We start from the raw sequence: 26,108 nt of genomic DNA on the forward strand, positions 1-26,108 counted from the left end.
AGCTCGGGAGAGGGGAAGATAAGGCAGCCTGCCTTTCCAGTACACCTGAGCAATCTTGGAAGGCGTTGCCTCTGCATCTCTTGCGCGCACCTGCATTTTGTATGGCTGAGGTGAGCGAATGTTTCTCACTCGTCTGTGATTTTACAATAAGGCTCATGATGAAGCCTTCCTTCCCTAATCATCAGGCTCTTTGTGAAGTAGATCCCTCTCAGTCCCCCCCTTGAGAAGCCGACAAATCGCCCATAATGACACCTTTTCCCCCCAAAACGTCGCTGCTGCTTTAACACTTACCGGAGTTCTGCGGAAATCTGCCTCCTCCCCCTCTTCCCCCCCCCCCTGCCTTTTCAGTGTGCTGCACATCTCTCACCTTGTCATTGTGCGCTTTAGTGATTCTTTCCCCACTATTGTCTGAATTGTGTGCCTCTCTGGCTCTCTATTAAGCATCTTTGCTAGTCTTGCCGTCTGGAGGAGTTTGACCTTTCCGTGCGCTGCAATTACAGCCAGCGCTTTGCATTCTTTGTCTGGGGAAATGGCCTCTGAGCAATGTAATAGCAGCCCTTGGCGGGAGACTTGATCAACTTTACTGCATTGTCTGTGCCTCACACACATGGGAGGGTGCTAGGCCTCACTCGGTGATTCACGAATGTTCCCCAAGCCCCAGGAGAACTTTAATTTGCTACGCCTGTAGCCCAAGATAACTAAGTTGCTTAGGAACACCTGAAATCAGGGACATTGGTACATCTCTCTCTCTCACAATGAAGAATCCTTGAATATACTCCAGGGTGATTACTTAGCTTTCACACAGCTGACTAAGTGATGGGTTGGATCCTAGGATCTCTCAGTGGAAGGCACTGGCAAACGTGAATTTTTCTTACGCTTCCCTTTTCCCAGCGGTCCTTTCCAACCCTGGAAAAGTCTCCTCCTGGGGATGGGAGGCTCCGGTGCTCATAGTCAGCTGGGTCAGGAGGCTGCAGTAAAGAGCGGGGAAGGGGGTGAACTAGTTCTGTCCTCACCAGGGCAGCCTCCCAACCCACACGGGTCTCCCAATCCTGGGGACAGAATGAACTGCTGCGGGGGTGGGGGGGGGAATTGCAGGAAAGATCCACTATCCTTAAATGGGACCAGTGTTCCTTTTAAGCTGAGTTAGCATGAGCTAGCTCAGTTTTTTAGCATCCATGTCACACATTTTTGTTTTAGCGCAGGAAAAATGACCCCAGAGTACACTAATTTATGCAGTAGCTCACAAAGTAGAACTTTTGCTCATAAGGCTCCATAGCTTTCAGGGAGCATTGAAGTTGGAGAGCCAGTTTGGTTAAGTGCATGGACTCTTATCTGGGAGAACTGGGTTTGATTCTCCCTTCCTCCACTTTCAGCTACTGGAATGGCCTTGGGTCAGCCATAGCTCTGGCAGAGCTGTCCTTGAAAGGGCAGCTTCTGGGAGAGCTCTCTCAGCCCCTCCAGAATAGAGCCAGTTTGGTATAGTGGTTAAGTGCATGGACTTTTAACTGGGAGAACCAGTTTTGATTCCCCACTCCTCCACTTGCAGCTGCTGGAATGGCCTTGGGTCAGTCATAGCTCTTGCAGGAGTTGTCCTTGAAAGGGCAGCTTCTGGGAGAGCTCTCTCAGCCCCACCTACCTCACAGGATGTCTGTTGTGGGTGGGGGGGAGGTAAAGGAGATTGTGACCGCTCTGAGATTCAGAGTATAAGACGAGATATAAATCCCATATCATCTTCTTCTTCATGTAAGGGCCTGTGCAGTCAAAAGTCACCCTGGAAACTGAACATTTACATTTAAATCACAAGTCGAGATGTTTTATCTCCTTGCAGAGCAGAGTGCTTCTAGCACAGGGCAGGCAGAACTGTGCTAGGGACAGAATGTCATGTGTGTCTTCACACTGTGTGAGAGTGTGTGTGTGATGCGCTGGGGGGTGGAGTGGAAGTCTCGACCAGCAGCCCACCTCAGTGCTTGTTGTCTGTGGGGGTGCGTGCGTTTGAGAGAGAGCGAGAGTGCGCCTCAACGTCTCTCTGTGAGTGCATTTGTGTGTGCTGTATACAATTCCATGGCAGTGACCTTTTCTGCTGGATCAGAGAGAGCCTGGCCGCTGCCCGTGCGCCTCCTTAGCGACAGGCCTAATGATCAGGTATGAAATGCCAACAGTCGTCCTCTGGCCCTGCCGTCGCCTCTGCCGCTTTCCCAAGGCTCGTTGCAGCACCTTGGGCAGAGTGGGCAGCCGTCACCCCACCAGTTTGGTTTTAGTCCTCGTGGGACGACTTACCCCAGCTGCCTCTGTGGCAACTTGATCTTTTTTTTTCCCCAAGTGTCACGCTGTTGCTGATTTCTTCTGCACTCTTGGGCTCATTGCTGTTTTTTCTTGTGCTGCTGCCCCCCTCCAGGTCTCAAGAGCAGCTTTCTTCCCTCCTGCTCTGTTTGCCCCGCACATGGGGGGCCCGCCCCCACAGTCCTCCAGGAGTGCCATTGCTGTTCTCGTCAAGGGGCCCAAATGCTGGGCTGCGGCCTCCTTGAATGAATCAGGAGGGGCGGGGGACGCTAATGAGGAGATGTTTTTCATTATGTGCGGAGTTGCAGCCGTGCCTGCTGACGAGGACAGCACAGGCCGGAGCACCAGGTGACAAATTAATGTGCCCTTTGGTGCGACTCTCTCTCCCTCTCGTATTGAACAAGGAGTTCATTACTAGTTTGGCGAGTGACTTTTCAAAGATCAAGAGTCACAGAGAGAAAGATTCATATCTCTCGCTCAGATGCGCGGATGGAGTTGCAGTCGGATCAATTTCCAATTTAGCGTGACTTGGTGTGGAAGCATTTTCCTTCAGCCATTTCTTGTACATTACAAGTCCGAAACCCTTTTCCAGACTTGTTGCTTTCTCCCTCCCTCCCTCCCCCCACCAAACCCAAAACCTTTCCAGTTTGCTTTATGGTCCTTTGGGAAGCATTGTCAAGTGATCTGATCTCCACCTTGACTCCCAGCGAGAAAGGCCTCGGCCCCTGTGCCCTGTTCGTTGGCCCTTGAGGGCCACTGGCTGGTTGCCGGGTGAAACAGGACACTGGACTAGGTGGAGCCCTGGTCTGACCTCATGGGGTTGCACTTGTGTTCTTGATGGGCATGAGGGAACTTGGCTGCTGTGTCCCAAATGAGAAGAACTTCTTCGTCCCGCTGGATTGTATGCGACCGTTTTGTTCCTTTGGCACCCAAGCAAAATGAGAACACACAACCCATAGTTTGAGGTCTGTGCTGGAGGAGTTTTTCTTCATCAGCGATGCATTTCCCCTTTTAGTGAGCACGTGATGTCTGAAAGCACTCTCACAGCCTGAGTTCCTTCTCTGGTGTTTCAGGGATCTCGCTGCCCGGAACTGCCTCGTAGGGGAGAACCATCTGGTGAAGGTGGCCGACTTTGGCCTCAGCAGGCTGATGACGGGGGACACGTACACAGCTCATGCCGGAGCCAAGTTCCCAATCAAGTGGACTGCACCAGAAAGCCTGGCTTACAACAAGTTCTCCATTAAATCTGATGTCTGGGGTAAGGCTCTGTCCATTGCACGGGCGCTGCTTTGAAGCCCTGGGATGAAGGTTATTGGTGGTGCAGACTCCCAAAGTAACCCAGATGAAGCACTCTGGAGAAGATCAGCAGCTTTGATTCCCCAGGCACTGGCTGTTAAAACAGGGGTCCCCAGGTCTAGCCCTAGAGTGTCTGGTACCCTAGGCAAGACTAACTTCTAGAGCCCCTCCCCCCACACTGATAGCATCACCGAGTCAGAGGGCACCCAGAAGGCTGGCACCCTAGGCGATCACCTAGTTTGCCTCGTGGCAGGGCCAGCCCTGGGGGTCCCCAACCTTTACTGAGCCTGCAGGGAGCTTTGGAACTCTGGCCCAGCATGGTGGGCTCCGCCAGGAAACGGCTGCTGCTGGAGCCTGCCACGTAATGGATGCCACAGGTGAATGTCCTTGCGCTTTTAGAAATCAGCACAGACACTCCGATCTCCAGTAGTCAGTCAGAAGCCTCCTGGGAAGAAGCGCCACCTGGCCCTGCTCACACTGGGCGGGCAGCAGGACCCCCACGGACACCTCGCTGGGATCCCCAGTTGCAAAATCTTGGGCAGCAGGAAAGACTTCCTCTGTTTGGGAGCCCCGAGGGCTGCTGCTTGCCGAAGGACGGCCTCATGGTCTGACTGGCAGGCCAGCTTCATATGTCCCATCTTGTGTCTCTTAAGGGACGGGCCATAGACCAGCAATCGAGCTCATGCTCTGTTGGCATCCCCGTTTATTCCCTGACCTGACCTCTGGGGTCATGAGGAAGATTTCTCAGGCGCTGCCGGTTCGGGCAGATCATCCGTAGCAGGGTGGGCCCCAGCATGAGGCAGCTTCCCCTGGTGAATGAGTCCGGCCCATCATGCAAGCAGGCTAATGGTCAGAAAGGAGCAGGTTTTTCTCTCTCTGCTCTCCCCATGTTAGCCATAGTTTTGTAGCTCTCTGTCTCAGATCCAGTTGGTCTGAAGTGGTAGAGGGGAGTTAGAGTCCATTGCCTCCCATTCCCTCACCATCATCCTCCCCCTTTAGGGTTGCCAGGTCCTACTAGGATGCTGCCGGGGGGATCCTGGGGCCACTCCAGGAGTCTTCTGCGAGGGGAGTGCAATGACATCATTCAGAAGTGACACGGTCACATCACTTGCATAGTTTTGGGGCAAAAACACTATGTTTTTTTTTTAGGGGGGTTGCTACAAAACCATAGAGTTTGCCCAAAAACCAGAGCAGCGTCGTGCAATGTCCCTGGCACAACGACATAACTTCAGGGTGTCAGGGACGCAGTGCGATGACGTCCCTGTTTGGGGGCGGTGTTTCCCATTGGCCAGCTGGCCAGTGGCGAATTGGAGCCCCCAAAAGTGGGGGACTTGGGGGCTGGCTACCCTGCTCCCCCTGCCCACAGGTATATTTTGTATTTCCGGCCAGTGGTGCAGGCAGCCAACCACCATGGAGAGTTGCAGCTCCCAGCTGGCTGCTGTGTGGTTCACCGTCAGGTCCTTGCTGAGGGAGGGAGCGTGCGTTCATCCTGATGCTGCAAGAGCCAGCCTCTCCCAAGTGGAAAGCAGCATCCCCGCTGGTGAACCAGCCTTGGGTTCCAGCTCCTCCTCAGCCACGTGTTTCCCATCCATCCCCAAAGGCCCCGAGGGCAGAGTTGCCAGCAGAGGCATTTCTGGGACTGTCTGGCCTGCAGCTATTTCATTTAATCGGATGTGACAGTCGCTGTTTGTGCAGGACGGGCTGCAGCATTCTCTTGGCCTTCAGAGAGTGCGCACGGTGATTGGAGCGGTTGTGCCCGGGCGGCAGAAGGCCTTGTTCCGGGGAGCTCCTGTTGCTGTTCTTGATCACTTGAACCTGTACCAAATCCTCCCCATTGAGGCTAGAGCTGTCTACTTGGGCTTGCTGGGCCTCTCCAGGGCCTCGGTGAAGAAGGGGCTTCCCCAGCACCACCTGCCAGAGCTCCTTGGATGGGGGGTGCCAGAGGTCGAACCTGGTAACTCCTGCATGCCAAGCAGGCACGCCTGCAGCACCCAGGCCAAGGCCGGCATGCAGGGTTCCCAACTTCACGGCAGGGCCTGGCGTTCTGCCAAAATTACAACCAATCTCCAGATTACAGAGACATTTTCCCCTGGAGGAAGTGACAGCTTCAGAGGGCAGACAGCATGGCATACCACAGAGCTGAGGAGAAATTAAAGTCCTAGAGAGACATCACATTCCCTTCCTCAACTCTCCCCCTTTGGCAACTGTAGGGCGTGTTGGAGGTCAACTGTAGATTGGGAGGCCTTCTGGGCTTTGCCCTGTCTGACTGGGCCTGAGTGTTCTAACGGAGATGCTGTCTTGAATAGCAGGCGGATGGATGTCTCTTCCGTCTGTCCCCCACCTAAGGGTTGTGGCCACACAACCGCAGTGAGAAGAAGCAACTGTAGGATGGCTATGTGTCCTGGGCTGAGCATCCCTAGACGGCTGGTTTCAGGTGCTGGGACATGACCCATAACCAGGTCGCCCACCTGCCTCAAGGGGGTCACAGCAGCAGCTCTGGCACAATGAATTAAAACAAAAAAGATGGGAAAAGAGGGTTGGATCCAGACGCATGGTTCCCTGGGTGCAAGGATTTCTGCCCACAAAGCATGGTTTCCCCACTGACTCATTCTGAAGCAGCCCTAGATGCCCCCAACCCTGACCTGGAAATCCTTTCTCCCCCTTGGGGGGGCCTTTTGGTGCAGTGGTTAAAGTGTGGCCAGTTTGGTGCAGTGGTTAAGTGTGCAGACTCTTATCTGGGAGAACCAGGTTTGATTCCCCGCTCCTCCACTTGCACCTGCTGGCATGGCCTTGGGTCAGCCATCGTTCTGGCAGGAATTGTCCTTGAAAGGGCAGCTGCTGGAAGAGCCCCCTCAGCCCCACCCACCTCACAGGGTGTCAGTTGTGGGGGAGGAAGGTGAAGGAGATTGTGAGCCACTCTGAGACTCTGATTCAGAGAGAAGGGCGGGGTATAAATCTGCAGTCTTCTTCTTTGAGGCTGCCGTGGGAGGAAGGAGGCAGGAAAATTGTACTCCGGGGACAGAATCCTTGTGCCCAGAGGTATGACTAGTCTGGATCCAAACTTGGGGTGTTTGTATGGAGTGGCTTTCTCCTCCATGGGTCTCACCCATGTCTAAAGTAGGGAAGTCCCCAAAATGTTGACTTCCTGTTGCAGAGAGAGGTCTGCTGAGAGAAGACGGGAGAGAGTTGTATGGGGGGGGGGGGAGATGCAGAGGAGCCTTCCGATCCACGGAGGGGCTGCAGCACAGTAGGAAAGGAGATTGCAGTTAATCAGCTGTGATGTCTCTTAATTGGGCCTTTAAGAGGGCTTGAAGGATCTTGAGGCGTTCGGGTTGGAGACACGCTAGTAAATTGAAAATTAGGCTAATGCTGCCCTGTCATATCTCGGGAGATTTGTCTGGACGGGCGGGGGGGCTTGTTACCCTTCTTTAATGTCTCGTTGCCTGCCAAGCGTGGAACGTGAACTGCCACGAGTGGGTGCGGGGGCTGGGGGAGCGTGTAGCACACGCACATATGCAGCACCACAACTTCCCAGACTTGAGTAGTGTTTCCAGTACTTGTGATTGTTGAGGCATGAGGCCAGCCCAGTGCAGCCCAGTGCAGTCAGTCATGCAGAGATGCGACATGCACTCTCCTCCCTGTGGTTTGTGGGGACCTTGAATTATTTAACTTTCTAAGTGACAGTCAGATACTGCCTCTGTAAACTAAAATGTGTCGAGTCAATTACTCAATTCTTCATTGTCATTTGTATACAAATCTTCAGAAGTATTTTTACCCTCTTTTAGTTAGCATGGTTGATTGTTCTGATGCACGTAAGGTCTATAGACTTTTGAATGATTCTTCATCTAGTGTCACTGAGAAAGTGGCTAAGTTTCTTTACTCTGTTTTAAAGGCACACCAAGGGATCTCATAGCAGCAGTTTATGTTTATGCTTACTCTGATGTATATGTATGCAATCGTTCCATTTTACCTTTTTAACTAATTTGCTCTGATATATATATTTATATAGTTTATGCCAATAAAGGCTAACTTGAAAAGAAAGAAAGAACTTTCTGATTGTCTTGCAACACAACGGGATACCTCTGCACTGTGTTTGAGAGTTGCAGCTCATAAAGCATTCTGTCACGTTTCCTTGCAGCTTTCGGAGTCTTGCTCTGGGAAATCGCAACGTACGGCATGTCCCCTTACCCCGGGATCGACCTCTCTCAAGTCTATGAGCTGTTGGAGAAGGATTATCGTATGGAACGCCCAGAAGGCTGTCCGGAGAAGGTCTATGAGCTCATGAGAGCATGTAAGTTGTCTCTGGAGACGAAGGCTCCTCCGATTTTTCCCCCTTTTACAGGGAGGGGCGATGGATGGAGAGCCAGTTTGGTGTAGCGGTTAAGTGTGCGGACTCTTATCTGGGAGAACCGGGTTTGATTCCCCACTCCTCCACTTGCAGCTGCTGGAATGGCCTTGGGTCAGCCATAGCTCTCGTAGGAGTTGTCCTTGAAAGGGCAGCTGCTGTGAGAGTCCTTTCAGCCCCCCCACCTCACAGGGTGTCTGTTGTGGGGGGAGGAAGATAAAGGAGATTGTGAGCCACTCTGAGACTCTGAGATTTGGAGTGGAGGGTGGGATATAAATCCAATTTCTTCTTCTTCTGGATTGCCTCTCAGGCGCCAATCAAATATAAAAGGGTTTTTCAGAGTGGGCAGCATTAAGAAGGATTGTGGACTGACCACTGCAAGTTCCGAGTGTTCAGACAAGCCTCTTCTGTCCTGTCGGCAGCATCAGGCCTGAGTCTGATGTATTTCCATTTTCCCCGTCCTTCCTGCACCAGTAGTATCTGTTGTCTTAAATGTGCTTTAGTGTCTAAGGCTGCAGGACTTGTTCCTGCCCAAAGCTGCAGTGGTTTCTGCTCTTCCTGGCCTGCTGCCCTCACTGAGCCTCTGAGCAAGCCAGCGCCAGGCTGAGAACATGAGAGAACATGCCTGGTTAGTCCAAACTGATAAGGAAGCACTACAAAATGCAGCAGGGGTTTTGGTGACTGTGAATTCCGTAACCTGTTTGGCACTTCTGGAGCCCCCGCCCTCATGGGGGGCGGAAGGGAATTGCTTCCCCCATCGCTCTGACGGGGAATTTGGCTTCCCCTGCTGAACAACTTCACATTTCAACAAGCCACACTTTAAGAAACCTGGATGTCTTGTGTACCTGCAGCAGAACTTGCCTGCGCATGCGCATGCGGCCCTCTCCCTCAGAGCACTAATGCGTTGCTGCCCTTTCAGGCTGGCAGTGGAGCCCCTCCGATCGGCCTTCCTTTGCTGAAATCCACCAAGCATTTGAAACGATGTTTCAAGAATCCAGCATCTCTGACGGTAGGCAAATTCCGGCTCTGTGGGAGGCGAGATAAGTGCTTTGTTTTCCACATGATTGCGCCATCTGCATAACCCCACGCAGCTCTCTCTCTTTTTCTTTGCAGTGGAAAAACTTTCTTCTTGTAAGTTAGGGCAGCAGATTTCCAATCTATTGGAGAGAGAAGAGTTACGCACAGCAGCGTCTAGCAGCTGTACATTTTAGGGAGCGGAGGGGAATATGCGAAAGCTATAGTGGATCTCCGTCTTACATTTAAGCTTGGCGAGTGATTGAGTGGAATGCTTTAAGAGCTATAGAAGGCTGCCGCTTGCATTCCCTGTCGTCTTTATTAAAAGTGTTCTGAGGCACAGAAGCTGAATGAACCCCAAGAGAACTCTTGCAAGGGACCGGATGAATCACGGGTCCGAACTGAAGTATTATTTGTTCAGATGTGGGGACTTAGGAAGGGGGGGAGGCAGGGACCTCAGTGAGCTACTCTGCCATGCGGCCTCAGGCCTGGGTTCCTCCGGAATCGCCACTTTACAAGGATCCTAGTAGCCAGGCTAGGAAAGACAGAGATAGCGGAGAGTGGCTGTGGCTCAAATATACAAATCGGGGCTAGATGGACCGGTGGTGTGAGGCTGTGAAGCAGGATGCGGGGTGGGCCAGCGGTTGGTGGCAGAGCACCTGCTTTGTGTGCTCGGGATCCCGGATTCAGTCCCCGCCCCGGTCAGTAAGATGAGGAAAGACTTTTGCCCAAGCCAATGAGAAGCTGCTGCCCTCACTATGGGGCTAGACTCACCAGGAAGCATCGAGCCATTTGTCGAGCATCATCAAGGGACATGGTGCTTTGCGGAATAAATACCCCCCAGGCCCCAACACACACACAAACACACTGGAGGAGGGGGGGAGTCCTTGCCTGAAGTTGCTTGCAGTATGGATTTCAAAGCGTGGAAGGCACCTACTTTGCATTCAACGCACGCTGTATATATGTACTACTTTGTACTGTTCGTTTATTTATATTTTAAAATTAATAAAAATTTTAAATTAAAAAAAAAGTGTGGAAGGAAGAGAGAAGAGGGGAGCTGCTGCCTTGTGGGTGAAAATGTACAGAAGGGGGGGAGGGATGAGAAGAGCAATGGGGACAAAACATGGGAGGGGGCTAGGAGGCCAAAGAGTCAGCAGGAGTCAAAGCAACAATTCAGTGCCTGTGGCTATCTTGGGTTAGAGCCTGCTGACTTCTCTTCTTCTTTTCCTGTTTGTGACTCAGAGGTGGAGAAAGAGCTGGGAAAGCAAGGGATGAGGAGTGTTGTGAACCCTTTACTTCAAGCTCCGGAGTTGCCCACTAAAACCAGAACATCCCGAAGAGCAGCCGAATGCAAAGATGCCAGTGAAAGCTTGGAGACGGCCCCCTCTAAAGTCCCAGGGGAATGCGGTACGTGCCAGCTTTCCTCACAGGTGGGCCAGAGGGGGAACGGAAGCCACTCTGGCCGAAGACAAAGCCAAAGGGCGACATCTGCTTCTGGATCTCTACCTCCTGCTTCCCCTGTGCTTAGGCAGGCTTACTTGGGACTTCCTAACAGTGCTGCCAGCTCCAGGCTGGGGCGTGCCTGGAGATTTGGGGGTGGAGCCTGGGGAGGACAGGCCCTCAGTGGGGTACTATGCCAGACAGTCCACCACCAGAATCTCCATTTTCTCCAGAGAGAACCGATCTCTGTAGTCTGGAGATGATCCCCAGGCCACACCTGGAGAGTGGCAACCCCTAATGCATTCTGGGCCATTCCTCTTGTGCAACCCTGGGCAGAGAGAAGTGACTGTAAGTAAGACCAGTTCTCCAGTCAGGCCACCAAGGGACCACTCAGCGTGGCACAGTGAAGAGAGCGGTGATGCTGAGCTGGTTCCCAGCCACCAGTAGTCCAGGAAGGGAAGAAGGAGATGATATTGGATTTATATCCCGCCCCATACTCTGAATCTCAGAGCGGCTTACAATCTCTTACTTCTTCTCCTCCCCCCCCCCCACCAACAACAGACACCCTGTGAGGTGGGTGGGGCCAAGAGAGCTCTTACAGCAGCTGCCCTTTCAAGGATAACTCCCACGAGAGCTATGGCTGGCCCAAGGCCATTCCAAGCAGGTGCAAGTGGAGGAGTGGGGAATCAAACCTGGTTCTCCCAGATAAGAGTCCGCACACCTAACCACTACACCAAACTGGCTCTCAAACTGGAACTGGCTTCACCTCTGAGGCCCTGCCTCTGCCAGCTCCAGGGCGCTGGAGGCTACAAGTATCCTGTACTTGAGGAGAGAAAATCCCCTGAACTGTCCCCTATTTAGGCAGAGGACGAATGTTTTGGGAGCTCCAGTGACCTCAGTGGGGCTTGCCAATGGAGTTATTGTTGGGGCTACGGAAAGAAACTGAGCCATTGTCTGGAGACTCAGCTCACTCAGAGGAGAGCAGGCTGGGCCAGGCAGACCAGCTGAGTGAATGAGGCGCTTTGCAGAGTGAAGGAGGCCCTTGCCCCAAGGAGCTCATAGGTCAGCTTTTGAAGGAGGGAGGACAGAGGAGAAAGACGCACAGTGCGGTTCAGTTGCCAGGTGAAGCATCAAAGAAAGGGGGAGGTTAGAGCTGCTCACAGCATGAGAGGCCGCCATGAAGATGTTCAAAACGTAAGCAAATGCCTCGCCTCTCTGCCCCCCCCCCCCCGCACTTCCAATCAATGTGGCTCGTTGGTTAGAATAGAGGTTGGGGCCAGTCTGTGCTGCTCCTCCAGAGCCAGTCAAGACACACTCCGTGTTGAGACTGTTCAGGCATTCTGGCGTCCTCTAGGCAGGCTTGGGTGCACTCTTTTACATCACGTCCCCCCACCACAGGCAGGCAGAGTGTTCCCACAGCTCTGACTTCCTCTCTCTCTCGAGCAAAATGCAGGACTGGACCTTCATCCCGCCCGCCCCCCCCCCCCCCCGGTTGTTATTGGGCATCTGTTCCGTAGAGTGTGGCTTTTGGCAGGTCCCAAATATCTTTCCGACGAGGGGCACCACAAAGGTTATTTACAAAAATCTACCATGAAATTAAGCGGCCTTTCAATCAGTCGCCCAGAGCAGAGGATGGCTTGTGTTCTGTGGCAGACAGACTCCAGAGGGGCCGAGGCATGAAGTCTGCAATGACAGAAGCAACAGAGAGACTCAAATCAGAGGCGTTGTGACAGGGGTGGGGGGCTTTTCAGGGGCAGAGCCTGCTTTGACAGAGGCACAGAAGGGATGGGACTCAGACAAAGCGGGCTCTGGCCCCCCAAAGCCTCCATCACTATCCATCTGAGAGCTGTTATGGAGGCACGAGATGGTTTTGGTTGGTATTGGGAGAAGATGTTAACCGGTTCATTGTCCGTATGCCTGCAGAGCACGTGAGGCTAGGGAGACTGGCTGCAGCGATGAGGCCTTTCTCCCGGCTGGATCTGTGCCCTGCTTTAACTGTGGATGCAATTCCCTGGGTCCTCAGAAGGGGCAGACAGTGACCTGGGTTGACAGTCAAGCCAAGGGGCTGCCTCTGAAGTCCTTCAGCAGAGAGGGCAGGTTCCCAGAGCGGCAGGGCCTCTTCCTTTGCCCCGATAGGGTCCTTCTCATTTGATGGCTGCCCTGGGCTTCCAGTCGTCCCTTTCATGTTCAACTGGTTCCTCTTGGTAGTCATGTCTGACTGGCAAGGAAAGCCCCCGTTTTGCTGTGGGGCCAGTTTTATCTGCGCTCGGCTGCTTGGGCTGCCTGGCACCCCAGGTGGCTGTCCTCGGTGGCCTTCTTGGATGCGCCAGACCTGGCAGCAACTGGGGGGAACTGATTGCTTGAGCCAGGGAAAGGAGAAGCTTGGGGGTTGAGCAACTGCTAGTGAGAAATTGGTCTGAGTGAGAAGGGCAGACTAAGCAATGTGAATTGACAGACAAACACATTAAAATAAAGAAATAAATAAGGTTGTCTTGTTCAGACGCAGCAGAACTTCCAGACTTTAAAAGAGCCGGGGCTTTTTTTGCAGCAGGACCTCCTTTGCCTATTAGGCCCCACCCCCCTGATGTAGCCGATCCTTCTGGAGCTTACAGTAGGCCCTGTGAGAAGAGCCCTGTAAGCTCTTGGAGGATTGGCTCCATCAAGGGGTGTGGCCTAAAATGCAAAGGAGTTCCTGCTACAAAAAAGGCTCTGAGAAGAGCTGTGTCAATTGCTAAGCTGCCTTATTATTACAGTAAATGTGAACAATCCAGATGGTCCGTGCTGCTTTTCAAGTCCCCAACCAGGCACGGCACTGGGAAGGGCCTCCTGCCCATCTTGTAAATATCGAAGGGGAGAAAATTGGCTTGCTCTGTAAGCAAAGTGTAATCTAATTCTCTCCCTCCCTCCCTCCTAGACCCTGCCGAGCATGAACCAGCTGTTTCTCCCCTGCTGCCGCGGAAGGAAAGAGTCGTCACCGAGAGTGGCTTAAACGAAGACGACCGCTTGCTCCCCAAAGACAAGAAGACCAACCTCTTCAGCGCTCTGATTAAGAAGAAGAAGAAGATGGCCCCCACCCCGCCCAAGCGCAGCAGTTCCTTCCGGGAGGTGGACAGCCATCTGGAACGCAAGGGCGGTGGGGGTGAGGATGAGAACAGGGACGCCAGCAATGGAGCTGTCATCGCACACCCCACAGATGTAGAGGACCGTTCCAGGTTTCTGAGCCCCGGCAGTGAGGCTGGAGTCACCAATGGGAGCATGGCTGGGAACTCAGGGTTACTGTCTCCTCACCTCTGGAAAAAATCCAGCCACGCACCCAACAGCCGGCCAGGGGCCAATGAAGACGAGGGCGGCACGAACTCCAGCAAGCGCTTCCTGCGGTCCTGCTCAGCCTCTTGCGTCCCCCACGGGGCCAAGGACACAGAGTGGAAGTCCGTCACACTGCCCCGGAACCTGCAGTCCACGGGACGCCACTTTGATTCGTCCACCTTTGGCGGGCACAAGAGCGAGAAGCCCGCCCTCCCTCGAAAGCGGACCAACGATACCAAGGCGGAGCAGCTGGCCATCCGGGGGACAGTGACCCCGCCTCCCCGGCTGCTCAAGAAAAACGAAGAGGTGCCGGAGGAGGCCCTGAAAGACACTGAGTCCAGCCCTGGCTCCAGCCCTCCCACCTTGACGCCAAAACTGGGGCGGAGGCAGCCCCTTGTCCCTCCCACCGCAAGCCTTTCTCACAAGGAGGAAGCTGGGAGAGCCAGCGTCCTGGGAGGCAGCTTGACAACGGAGCATGGTCCCAGTGCCAAAGCGGGCTCAGGTGTCTTCATTGGCAAAGTGTCTGCTGATGAGCCACGAGGGAGGAAGATGAAGTCGGCGACCGAAAAGGACAAGGGCAAAGCAGCCAAATTGAAGCCGGCTCCTCCGCCACCTCTATCCTCGAACACTGTGGTTGGCAAAAGTGGCAAAGGGGGTCTTGGGGCTGGCCACGAAGGACCCGATGCCCCCGGGACAAAAGGCAAGTCCCCAGCTCAGGCTTGGGACACTGTGAATGTTGAAACCCCCAAACCTAACTTGTTAGCAGAGGGGGCCAAAAAGCCAGTGCTCTCGTCTGTACCAAAGCCCCCCTCATCCACAAAACTCTTGCTGGTGCCAGCAGCTCCCTCTGCTGCAGCCGCCTCCTCCACCCCCAGCGTGGAGCAGCCAGTCTCCACCGCCTTCATCCCTCTCATTTCCACCCGCGTGTCCCTGCGGAAGACCCGCCAGCCCCCCGAAAAGATCGCCAGCGGCACCATCACCAAGGGCATGGTCCTCGAGAGTGCCGAGGCCCTGCGGACGGCCATCAGCAGGAACTCGGAGCAGATGGCCAGTCACAGCGCCGTCCTGGAGGCCGGCAAGAACCTCTACACCTTCTGCACCAGCTACGTCGACTCCATCCAGCAAATGCGGAACAAGTTCGCCTTCCGCGAAGCCATCAACAAGCTGGAGAACAACCTCCGAGAGCTTCAGATCTGCCCTGCCACGGCCGGAGGGGGTCCCGCCGCCACCCAAGACTTTAGCAAGCTGCTCAGTTCCGTGAAAGAAATCAGCGATATTGTCCAGAGGTAGCAGAAGCCAGGAGGCTGCGTGTTGCTTTGCTCGTTGGCTCCCAGGGCCGGACCTGACTGCCCTCCATTCTGGGAAGGATGTCTAAGCAGCGGGAGGGGGGCATGGAGAGCGTCCCTGGGGACTGGCTGTTTCGGTGCCTAAGGCGGAAAACCCAAGGGGTGGGCCACAGGCATGCCAATGAACAGGGGACACACACTCTGACTCCACTGCTGTCGGGTTCCGTCAGCCTGGGGCAGGAGAGCCTCCCAGCTGGCCATGCTCCAAGACTCTTGCATGAGATGGCTGCCTCACCTGGCTGTTCCTCGTGGGCCCGGGACTCCCCAGAGGACTCCTCCCTCCCCCCTCCTCCCTGCCGCCTTTGGCCTCTTGCTGGTGGAGGGCTTAATCCACCGGGGTCCCTTCGTCTTTGTATTCTGATTCATATTGTATTACTCTTTTGACTGAGTTGCCTGATGGTTGGGATTGCCCGGCTTGACTGCCCTAGAGGGACCCCCTCTCTCTTCCCCCTCTGGATGGTGCACTTCCGTAGCGAAATCCCTCCATGCCACGTCGTCCCGCTGCCGTCTTTTCTTGCCCAGCCCCCAAAGACATTCATTTGGTGTTCATGTAACATTCCAGCATTGCCCAGAGAGCTTTTGCCCCTTCCCCTCTGCCCTGTCAAAAGCTTACCCTTTTGGTTCATATTTCGAAGAATTAAGAATGGAAACGTTTTGTCACTGGAAAGAGAGACAGCCGAGCCACCACATAAAGCTGCAAGTCCTAAACTTAGTTCTGGAGCAAAGTGTCATCAGGAAAATGCCAGGCTGCTGCTGGAAATAGAGTTGTAAAAAGGTTTCAGGCTCTCCTTCCTTGGAGGTTTTTCAACAGAGGCTAGATGGCCACCTGACAGCAATGTGGATCCTGTGAATTTAGGGGGAGGCGTTTGTGAGTTTCTTGCATTGTGCAGGGGGTTGGACTAGATGACCCTGGAGGTCCCTTCCAACTCCATGATTCTAACCCTAAACTCTCACCCACAGAAGAAGCTGCCTGTCTCTCCGCCTGACGCACTGCTCTGGCCTCACTGCCTTCCGATCGACCCACGCGGCAGGTTTGTAGTTTTGCCACGCCTCCACTGTTGAGGAAGTTGGATCATTTATTCAATCCTGCTGTGGATGCCTGGCAAGGTGACCCATCGGTAGCCAGTGTGCCGCAGTGGTTAAGAATGTCGGACAAGACTCTGGGAGATTCAGGTGGGACCCCCCCACCCACCCACTGCTGCCATGGGTGAGCTTGGGCCAGTCAGAGTCTCTCAGCCTCGCTCACCTCACAGGGTTATTGTGAGGATAAAATGGAGGGGGGCAGAGAGAACAATGTTGGCCACTTGTGGGCGGGAGACAGGTGAGGTAGACATGAGTTCCGTAAGGAAGTGTCTGCATCTGTCTTCAGGCCCCTGTTCCTTCTTTCCTGACCTTCCTCCTTGGAGCTGAGGACAGCATGCCGAGTTCTCCTGTCCTCCGCCTTACCTTCCCAGTGACCCTGTGAGGGGTGGGTTCATATGAAAGGGTGTGGCTGACCCAAGATCACCCAGGGAGCTTCATGGCTCAGTTGGGGTCTTCCCAGGGTGGCCTTCTAACAGCTGTTCAGTGCAGGCAGGCTGGTGCAGGGATCCCCGTTCTGGGCTGTCTTTCTTCCAGTGAGGGAGCCATGTTCCGGACAGCAACTCATGCAGAGGCACAAGAGCTAGGCTCCTCTGAGGAATGGCGAGTCTTGTTCTCACACGCTCGTGCAAATAGACCTTGCGGGGGATAGTCAGAATGGGAGTGCCTCTGTTTTTGTGACGTCAGCAGAGTGCCTCGGTGACCTGAGGTTTAGGGCGTGCAGGGTTGAGCTGAAGGGAGGCCACCAGTGAGTGACCCAGGGTGAGGCAGGGGCGTCAGCCAGCGGGCTGGGCAGCAAAACAGCACTGTTGAGACAGAGGGGAGTGGAAACCTGTCCTCCCTGGAGTTTTCGTGGCTCTGATGGGCAGGAGCTGTGATAACACCAAAGCTGACAAGCTTGCTAAATTTCTGGCTGTTTATGGGGGACTAGACTGTAAATTTGAACTCCTCCACCCCTGAGAACAGAAGCGGCTTTTGATTCAGCGGGAAGCCTTCCTTGCTCTCTCTGGCAGCCTTTCAAGCTCTGCTGAGTGCCGTTGTCCAGGGTGCATGCAGGGTGCTTGCAGACGAGAGTGTGCCATGTAGAGGTGGGCCCGTGGCCGTGTGGTGGAGCATCTGCTCTGCATGCAGAAGGCCTCCGGTTCAGCCCCTGGGATGCTCAGTTCTTTTGGAAGGGAATGGGAAACAATCCAGCCTCAGAACTGCTGCCAGTCAGAGCACCTGGCCAGTGGCCTGACTCAGTAGAAGACAATGTCATGTCCATGTTGATCTCCCCTCCCCCCAAGTACCATGTGGTACAAGCCAGGAACAGGTACAGTTTCCCCCCGGCTTCAGCTCGTGGTGCAGAGAGCCTGGCTGGGGAATTGCAGATGAGCCCCCCGTCACCCCCGCAACTGGTATCCCAGTCCTGGTTTTCACAATCCTTACAGTTTTGCTCATGGGCCCTTTGTGACCCAGCTTTCTCGGTAACCAAGGAACGCTCTTCCAAGCCATTAATGACAATTTAGCCCTTCAGACGGCCAGCAGGTGAGAGAGAGAGAGCAAAATGTCCTTCCCTGCCATCTTCCTGTACATTTTCAGCACGAACCACTTTTAATTGATAACCTCCCTCCTTTCTTTAAAGAATTCCACCTCTCGGCCTCTTTTCTTCCCCTGCGTCTTTGCCAAACCGCCACAATTTGTCTGTACGTGACAAACAAACTAAAAAGTAAAACAAGACCACAGGCTGCCTTTGAAAACCAGACGCACAGCGAAAAGGAGAAGAAAAAAAGAAGCCCACAAGATTTCCTTTCCTCTCGGATTGTCCTGTTTTTCAAAGGGTGCCGATCTCGTTGGGCTGATAATCTGTTCTTGCCACTATAGTATGCATTTGTATCTCAGTATTACACCTTTTTGTAGGCCTTTTCTTCTTTCTCTTTTGCCATTTGTAAATAGCTGCTGTGTCTCTTTCACTCCTCTAATACCCACAGAGCCTGTTTTCTCTCCTTTCTCGCCCCAGCTTATGATTGTCCAAGACACACACACAGACACGCACACACACACCCGGTCTTTTCTGTACGTGGCTCTTTCTCTTTCTGACTTTGTGTTTGTTTTTTAAATAATTCCAGATTTTCTTCCTTAGTATTTTTTAAAATAAATCGATGTCAAAGAAAGGCAGCATGTTCTTGTCAACAAACCACTTTCTCCAATTTAGGTGGATAAACACACACGGACGGGAAGCGCACTCTGGATTTCTTGCTGCTGCTGCTGCGGCTGGGGGCAGGAGGGAGTCCGAGCAAGGAAGCTGGGTGGGGAAGGGGGTCCCTGGGCACAGGGAAAGAGCAGGCCTCCAGAAGCACCTTCAAGACTAACAATGTTTTGTGAGTCAAGCCTGGGATAGTCCAGAAGGGAGGGGCCTGTAGCTGCTTATTTGAAATGCTTCTGCCTCCAGAGAGCCAGTTTGGTGTAGTGGTGAAATGTGCAGACTTTTATCTGGGAGAACCATGTTTGATTCCCCACTCCTCCACTTGCACCTGCTGGAATGGCCTTGGGTCAGCCATAGCTCTCTTATCTGGGAGAACCGGGTTTGATTCCCCACTCCACCACTTGCAGCTGCTGGAATGGCCTTGGGTCAGCCATAGCTCTCTTATCTGGGAGAACCGGGTTTGATTCCCCACTCCACCACTTGCAGCTGCTGGAATGGCCTTGGGTTAGCCATAGCTCTCTTACCTGGGAGAACCGGGTTTGATTCCCCACTCCTCCACTTGCAGCTGCTGGAATGGCCTTGGGTCAGCCATAGCCCTGGCAGAGGTTGTCCTTGGAAGGGCAGCTGCTGGGAGAGCTCTCTCAGCCCCACCCACTTCACAGGGTGTCTGTTGTGGGGGAGGAAGGGAAAGGAGATTGTAAGTTGCTGTGACTCTCTGATTCAGAGAGAAGGGCGGGGTATAAGTCTTCAGTTGTTGTCTTCTTCACACCCTTACTGCTGTGGTCTTGTCCCAAGAATGTCCTGATGGCCAAGGAGTGGTAAATCTGATGCTAGGAAAGCCTGCCCCTGCCCCAGGGACTGGGTTTTCTGCCCTCTGGATATTCAGAACAGTGCACATTTTTTCATGGGCAGCCTTTAAAAAGGGAAAAGAGCCCCGTGGTTTGGTTTCCAAGACCTTCCATTCTTTCCAAAGCAAGTTAGGAAAGAAAAGAGGGCAAAGCAGAGGATCCAAATTCAGCCAGCAGGGGTACATTCAAAGCAGGTACATTTTTCAGAATACTACCTGTGGTTGCTGAGACTGTTCCACGCATGCCAGGCCTCCTCGTGGGGCGGTGGAGGGCAAGAGGAATAGAACTTGTGACCCGTGGACAGAGCAGACAACAGGAAAAGAAGAAAGGTCTCTTGCGATGCAGGTTCCACATCGGCCTCTCTAGTCTCAAACAACAGCAGGCACATCCTTGGCCTTAGGAGCTTCTCTTTGCAAATAGATCATTTTGGCTTCTGGGCTGAATGGTCTTTCAGAGGCCCAGACGGCAGTGCAAAGCTACTGTGGGGAGCCCCAACTTCTGCCCCCTAGCCCAACTCTAGATTGGGGGTGGGATAATCAGTGCCCGCTTTGCCTGCAAAAGTTGCAAAAGGCATCCTCTGGCACCTTCAGCTGAAACAAAGTGACAGGAGATAAGAACGATGAATGGACAAGGGAAGAACTCATTGCTCTCTCTTGGCCAGGATGGGGAAATAAAAAAGATAAAGGTGCAAGCACCGAGCACCTGTGCAAGCACTGAGCTGTTACCAACCTATGGGGTGACGCCGCATCATGACATTTTCACAGCAGACTTTTTATGGGGAGGTTTGCCGTTGCCTTCCCCAGTCTTTTACACTTCCTCCCAACAAGCTGGGGACTCATTTTACCAACCTCGGAAAGATCAACCTCAAGCCAGTTACCTGAACCCAGCTTCCGCTGGGATTGAACCCAGGTCTTGAGCAGAACTTGGACTGCAGCTGACCACTCCGCGCCACGGGGCTCGTGATGGGGAAATAGCACCTCCGTATTTAGAGGCAGTGCACCTTAGAATCCTAGCTTCTGGTGAGCGGGAGCAGCAGCCCCTCTTGCATTTTTTTTGGGGGGGGGGGATAATAGCTGAGATCCTGGAGAGCCCCTGCTAGAGCCGATGGTGCCAACCTAGACAGAGCAAAGGTTTCAAATGGAACTGAGGCTGCTTCATCTGTGCTTCATACAGTCTGCTTATCCCTGTTATAAAATACAAGCAAGGTTTTATAGAGTGAGCTTTTAAGTCCTACAGAGAACACATCCTGGTACAAGTGCCCAAACAAAGCAAAACCAAAAGCTGATGAAAGCTCTGGTGCTTTGCCATGTCCTAATGGAGCACCAGTGAGAAGCCCCATCACCGCGAGAGAACAGAAATTCCAGCGACCCAGATACGGCTGCTGGGCTAGAGGAGGAAGGGCGAGCCCCCCCCCCCCCGGGGAAACAACTGAAATTGGGGATCACGCCTGGCCTCGTTATCCAACCAGAACTTTCCAAGCAACTTGGAAGATGGAAAACAGAAGGCCAGAGGATGCCAGAGTTCTGGTCTTATCAAAGCTGGAGATGAATTTTATCAGACCCACCAATCTGATACTACCTCTAAGCTGTGGATTCTTATGAGCAAAAATTCTACTTCGTCAGCTGCTGGCATTAAAGTGGTGAGCGAGCCATTTGGCTATTGCATGAATCGGTTTGCTCTGGGGCCATTTTTCCTGAGTTAAGACAAAAATGTGTGAGCCAGAGGCTAAAAAACTGAGCTAGCTCAAAGGGAACTCTGGTTGGGAGCCCAAAGAAACTGCTGGTCAGAGAGTACAAACAGTGCCTTCCGTAGAGGGGAGAGCAGCCCCTGCCCAGCTTGGTCGCAGACAGGTCAGTGGACGAAGCAAGAGACTCCTGGATCTTTCCTGCCTTCAGCTAGGCAGAAGCAACAACCAGGCAAAACTCGTTTTGGAGCTGCCTGGTGCCACTTCCCCATTGCAAGCTCAACAGCGAGGAATTATTTACATTTTACATCTCAGGAATAAAAGATCCGTCTGGAGCTGGCAGCTGAGCACGTGAAGCTCAACGCTGTGGGGCCGCTGGCTAGCTGGCAGCACGTCTGGGTGGAGAGAAAGAACTTCAGCCGCTCCCAGATGCCGTCCTTTCTGGAGGCCTCCTGTTCAATGCAGGACGAGATCTCCGGGATTGCAGGGGCAATGGGGGAAAGAGCTGGGTCCCAGGCTCGGCCGGGTGGCAGGGCGAGTCCTTAGGTTGTAGACAAAACTTTGCCTAATATAGTGGGAGTTGATTTAACAGATCGATGCGTTTAACAGTTTGATAGCTCCAATTTTCAGGGTTATTGAGCCTGAACAGACGAGCGCCCTGGAGGGGAAAAATGGCTTTTGTTTGTTTGGCGTGTTGGTGGTTGAAAGGGGAATGTTGACTGTCAGGCCTCTCTTTAATGCCAGCTTGCCCTTTGGAGGCTGCTCGGCGGCGGAAAGCGCTTCGGCTCCTCGCTGGAAAACTGAAACAGTGAGGAAGGAGGCGGCTGAAGAGATCAAAGAGGAGGGCTTGCTGTCGGTTTTGCTGGCGCTTTTTGTTCCCTGGATAAAGGAAGGCAGTGTGATGCAGTGGTTAGAGTACTGGAGGAAGACAGGTGTCCCCCAACGTTGTGCCCATGCACTGATGGGCCTGCGATTTAGCAAGTTAGGCATTTGCCTTGGTTGCGGGGTGTGAGTGCTGAATCGGGCCCTTCTCCCTCCCAGCCCAGCACCATAGGCAAATGCCCGCCGACCTTTGCAATGCCCACAGCCTTCCACCACCTCCCACTGCAGGCCACACAGCCTCTGTGGCACTCTCTGAGCACCGGCTGGGCGCCCTCCCTGTCCTCCTGGCTTTGCCCATGGCCCACGGGGGGGAGGAAGGGGGCAGATGCCATGGGAGAGGGGGGCAGGAGGGGGGGCTTTGCCTAGGGTGGGACCACCCCTGTGCCCATGGTGCCCAGCAGCCCCTTCCTTGGTGTTCACCAAGTATTTTCAGAAGGCGGGGCTTGTGGTCAGCAGGGCTTCTAGTTGGCTGAGCAGATCTTTTAAAAGTTGCTTCAAGGGGTGTGGCTTCGATCACCAGCCACCCAGAAGCCACGACCTGCTGCTCCCTGAGCTCTCTCAAATTAATTCTAATTCACTATTTCAAAACCAACTACACTTGAAATATGCCACCTAAGGCATAAGGGGAATAACAAACAAAAGCAAGCAAGGGGAGATCCCTCATTAACAGAGTTTCCTTTGCCTCAGCTGAAGTAGCTAAAAGTTGCTTCAGCAGCAGTTGCCACCACAATAGGAAGATCTGCCTTGCATTACTGTGTGTGTCTGTAGGGATATATTCTTAAACAAAGTTTTCTGTATTTTTGTACTTTACACGTGTTTGGACCTGGAAGTCATGGTGACCTCTGGTGACTGACCCCTCCTGGGGGCTTGGGGGATAGCCAGAGAGGTGGCTGAATAAATCCTGCCCCCCGCTTCTGGTATTCCAAGGAGGTCTCCCATCCAAGTACTTGCCGGAGTCGACTCTGCTTAGCTTCTGGGGTCTGACAAGATTGGGCTTGCCTGGGCTATCCACAGCAGGGCAGGGAATATTAAAACAATTTGTTCATTTAAAAACATATCCTGTTAAACAGAGTTTCTGCCTGAAATGTTGAAGAGTCACTACGGGTATTGTGCATAACTTCAGTCGCTGATATGTTGTGGTTGACTCCACCTCTTGTGGCAGCCATTTTGTGGCTGTAGCCACCACCCTGTGCTAGAATTCCAGAAGTGCCCGCAGGCTCAAAAAGCTTGGGAAGCTCTCAAGAGATTCTGGGTGACCCTGGGCCAGTCACTGCAAAGTAAACTCGGCTGAGAAAGTAAAATGGAGGAGAGGAGAACAATATAAACCGTGCTGGGTCCCCACTAGGGAGAAAGGCAGGGTATAACGAAGGTAAATCAACCTTATGCAAAAGAAGAAGATGAAGTTGGATTTATACCCCACCCTTCACTACCTGAAGGAGTCTTGGAGCAGCTTACGATCTCCTTTCCCTCCCCTTCCCCACAACAGACACCCTGGGAGGTGGGTGGGGCTGAGAGAGCTCTCCAAGAAAAGGCCACTCCAGCAGTTGCAATTAGAGGAGTGGGGAATCAAAGCCAGTTCTCCTAGATAAGAGTCTGCACACTTCACCACTACACCAGACTGGCTCTCATCCAAGTGTCTTGCTAGCAGCACTGGTGTGGAGTATGACTCCCCCCCCCCCCCAACCCCTGTTCATTCAAGATGAGGCCTCTTGGTTTAAGGAGAACCCTTCAAGTTTCGTTATGAAATAGTGTGCTTTGAGGCAGAAGCACGGACAAAGACTTGGCACTAAGAGTTTGGTTGAAGGAGGAGACTTGAGAAATTATTAACCATCAATGGCTGCTAGCCATTGCAGGTGAATGAAACCTCTGCATTCAGAGACATTCTACCAATTCCAGTCTCTGGGGAGCTTGATGCCTTTGCCATGGGTCTTCAAACAGTCTTCCCTAGTTTGAAACAAGATGCTGACCTAGATGGACCCACGGTGTGATCCAGCAGGGCTGCTGTTTCATGCGTCTTTGCGATGCCAGATAGGCAGCTGCCACTCAAAGTAGCAACCTGGTATCTAGTAGAACTTCTTTGCAATCCTGCTTCACAATAGATCTACATTTCCTTAGCCGCCCCCAGCTGACTGTGACCAGGCGCAGGACAGAGGATTAATTGATTGTATGTATGTATTTATTGCATGCCTTTCTCTGAGACCCGAGACAGATCACAGGATAGAAGCAATACAGTCAAACAGCACAAGACACCCAGCAAGCGATGCTGTCGGTCCAGAGTTACAAAGTTAGACCAAATAAGCAGAATAAAAAAAACATAATATCCCATAAGCTCTCCAGAAAATGGAATTTGAGAAGCAGAAGATCATGCAGTAAGAGCAGGATGAAACGCTCACGGCACATGGGACTGCAACCCTGCTCCTTTTGATCACGCCTCCTCCTGCCCTGTGGCCTTTATAGAGATGCTCCCCTGAACAATTCCGCTTTGCGCAGGCTGTGGGAAGGATAGAAAGCATGGGAGCCTTCCTGGCCTCCTCAGACAGGTGGTTCCACGAGGCGGGAGCAACGGCAGAGAAGGGGAGCTGACCCCTTTGCCGGGTGGCCTCTTCAGAAGGTTTTATTCCGAGGACGAGTGAAGCTGCCGTGGCAGAGCAGAGCGGGCGAGGCAGCCCTGCAGACCCCAGGGTTCGAGGCCACGAGAACAGCCTGTGCCGCCTCTTGATCTCCTTCCCCTGCCGGGTTGTCTTCTGTTCTGTCCTCGCTCTTCTTCGGGCAGGCTTGGGATTTGTTCTTTGCTGCACAGAAAATATCAGCCGGAACTGCCAAAGCAAAGGAGCCAGCAGACCTTCCTGCATATTTCCCTTAGAATTATAGAATCACGGAGTTGGAAGGGACCTCCATGGTCATTTAGTCCAACCCCCTGCACAATGCAGGAAGCTCATATATGCCTCCCCCTAAATTCACAGGATCTTCATTGGTGTCAGACGGCCATCCAGCCTCTGTTGAAAAACCTCCAAGGAAGGAGAGCCCAGCACCTCCTGAGAAAGCCTGTTCCACTGAGGAACTGCTCTAACGGTCAGGAAGTTCTTCCTAATGTAGAGCCAGAAACTCTTTTGATTTAATTTCAACCCATTGGTTTTGGTCCTACCTTCTGGGGCCACAGAAAACAATTCCATACCATCCTCTATATGACAGCCCTTCAAGTATTTGAAGATGGTGCTCATATCACCTTTCAGCCGCCTCCTCTCCAGGCTAAACATCCCCAGCTCCTTCAACCTTTCCTCATAGGACTTGGTCTCCAGACCTCTCACCATCTTTGTCGCCCTCCTCTGGACCTGTTCCAGCTTGTCTATATCCTTCTTAAAATGTGGTGCCCAAAACTGAACACAATACTCCAGGTGAGGTCTTACCAGAGCAGAGTAAAGCGATACCATCACATCACGTGATCTGGACAATATACTTCTGTTGATACAGCCCAAAATGGTATTTGCCTTTTTAGCCACCGCATCACACTGTTGACTCATCCAGGGATTGTTATGCAGTTGCATCTACTATTCAGTGGAGAAGATGGGGGGGAGGAGGGGGAACCGTCAGAAAGGTTCCGGAGCTGTGCTCCTGTGAGCTCCTGCTGCAATCAAGACCTGCTTGTTCTCTTTCTTTAAAAAAATCAAGGCTCCACCCCTTTCACCATCAGCTCCACCTCTGAGCTCCCAGGCCCCGCCCCTCTGTCTCACAATGCTGCCTCTGGAGAACGGTCAACCCTTGCTAACCTCCATGCCTCTCAAATAGGTCCAGTGATTGCTAAAAAGGGAGGTGGGATCTTTGTTCCCTTCTCAAAGCAAGCCACAAACTCTCCCTGGTCTTGTCACCACAGAGTCCTGCCATGACAGCACCCATTTTTTTAAAAAAAAAAAAAGCACCAAATTCCCTTTTGTGGGCTTATGTTTTTCTGCCTGTTGTTAACTTAAGGGAGATCAAAAATGTTCTTGGGGTCTCGCAACTTGCACTGCTTCCTTGATCCTGGTGAAGTTTGGAAAGTCTATTTATCATGGCTCAATAGAAAATTGATGGGTTGGATATTTATTAAGGATTTCAACACTTAAGGAAGGAGAAAGGAAATAAATCCGTTTCCATAGTGACATCAATAAAAGCTCCCTGCGGCTATGCTGTTCAATTGGACCGATGCACAGATGTTCTCCAAAATCGAGGCCTTCTTTGGGCTGAGATTAAAGCCAAGGGTGCCAGGTGCACTTGTAAAGGGATCCCCCCCCCCACACACACACCTAGGCCTCTGAACTCTTGTTCTTAACAAGTCCTCTCTCGCAGTTTCAGTACAGTGCTTTCCATTCATGGTGAAATTTGCAAAGGCAAATGGAAGTGGACACCACGTTTTTAATAGGAAATG

The 26,108-nt window shown here is 52.8% G+C and overlaps 1 protein-coding gene across 1 annotated transcript in view; it reads left to right on the forward strand.

Annotated features, from left to right (window-relative positions):
* Positions 1-15,036, forward strand: part of ABL1 (ABL proto-oncogene 1, non-receptor tyrosine kinase) — a 184,960-nt gene extending 169,924 nt beyond the window's left edge. The window contains exons 7-11 of the mRNA XM_060250770.1: positions 3,354-3,538; positions 7,715-7,867; positions 8,841-8,930; positions 10,178-10,342; positions 13,290-15,036. Of these exons, the coding sequence (XP_060106753.1) occupies positions 3,354-3,538; positions 7,715-7,867; positions 8,841-8,930; positions 10,178-10,342; positions 13,290-14,971 (2,275 nt within the window). The 3' untranslated portion in view covers positions 14,972-15,036. The remainder of the gene's footprint in view (positions 1-3,353; positions 3,539-7,714; positions 7,868-8,840; positions 8,931-10,177; positions 10,343-13,289) is intronic.
* The last annotated feature ends 11,072 nt before the right edge of the window (positions 15,037-26,108 follow it).

The sequence above is a fragment of the Heteronotia binoei genome, chromosome 12, assembly GCF_032191835.1.
Source record: "Heteronotia binoei isolate CCM8104 ecotype False Entrance Well chromosome 12, APGP_CSIRO_Hbin_v1, whole genome shotgun sequence".
Classification (NCBI taxonomy): domain Eukaryota; kingdom Metazoa; phylum Chordata; class Lepidosauria; order Squamata; family Gekkonidae; genus Heteronotia; species Heteronotia binoei.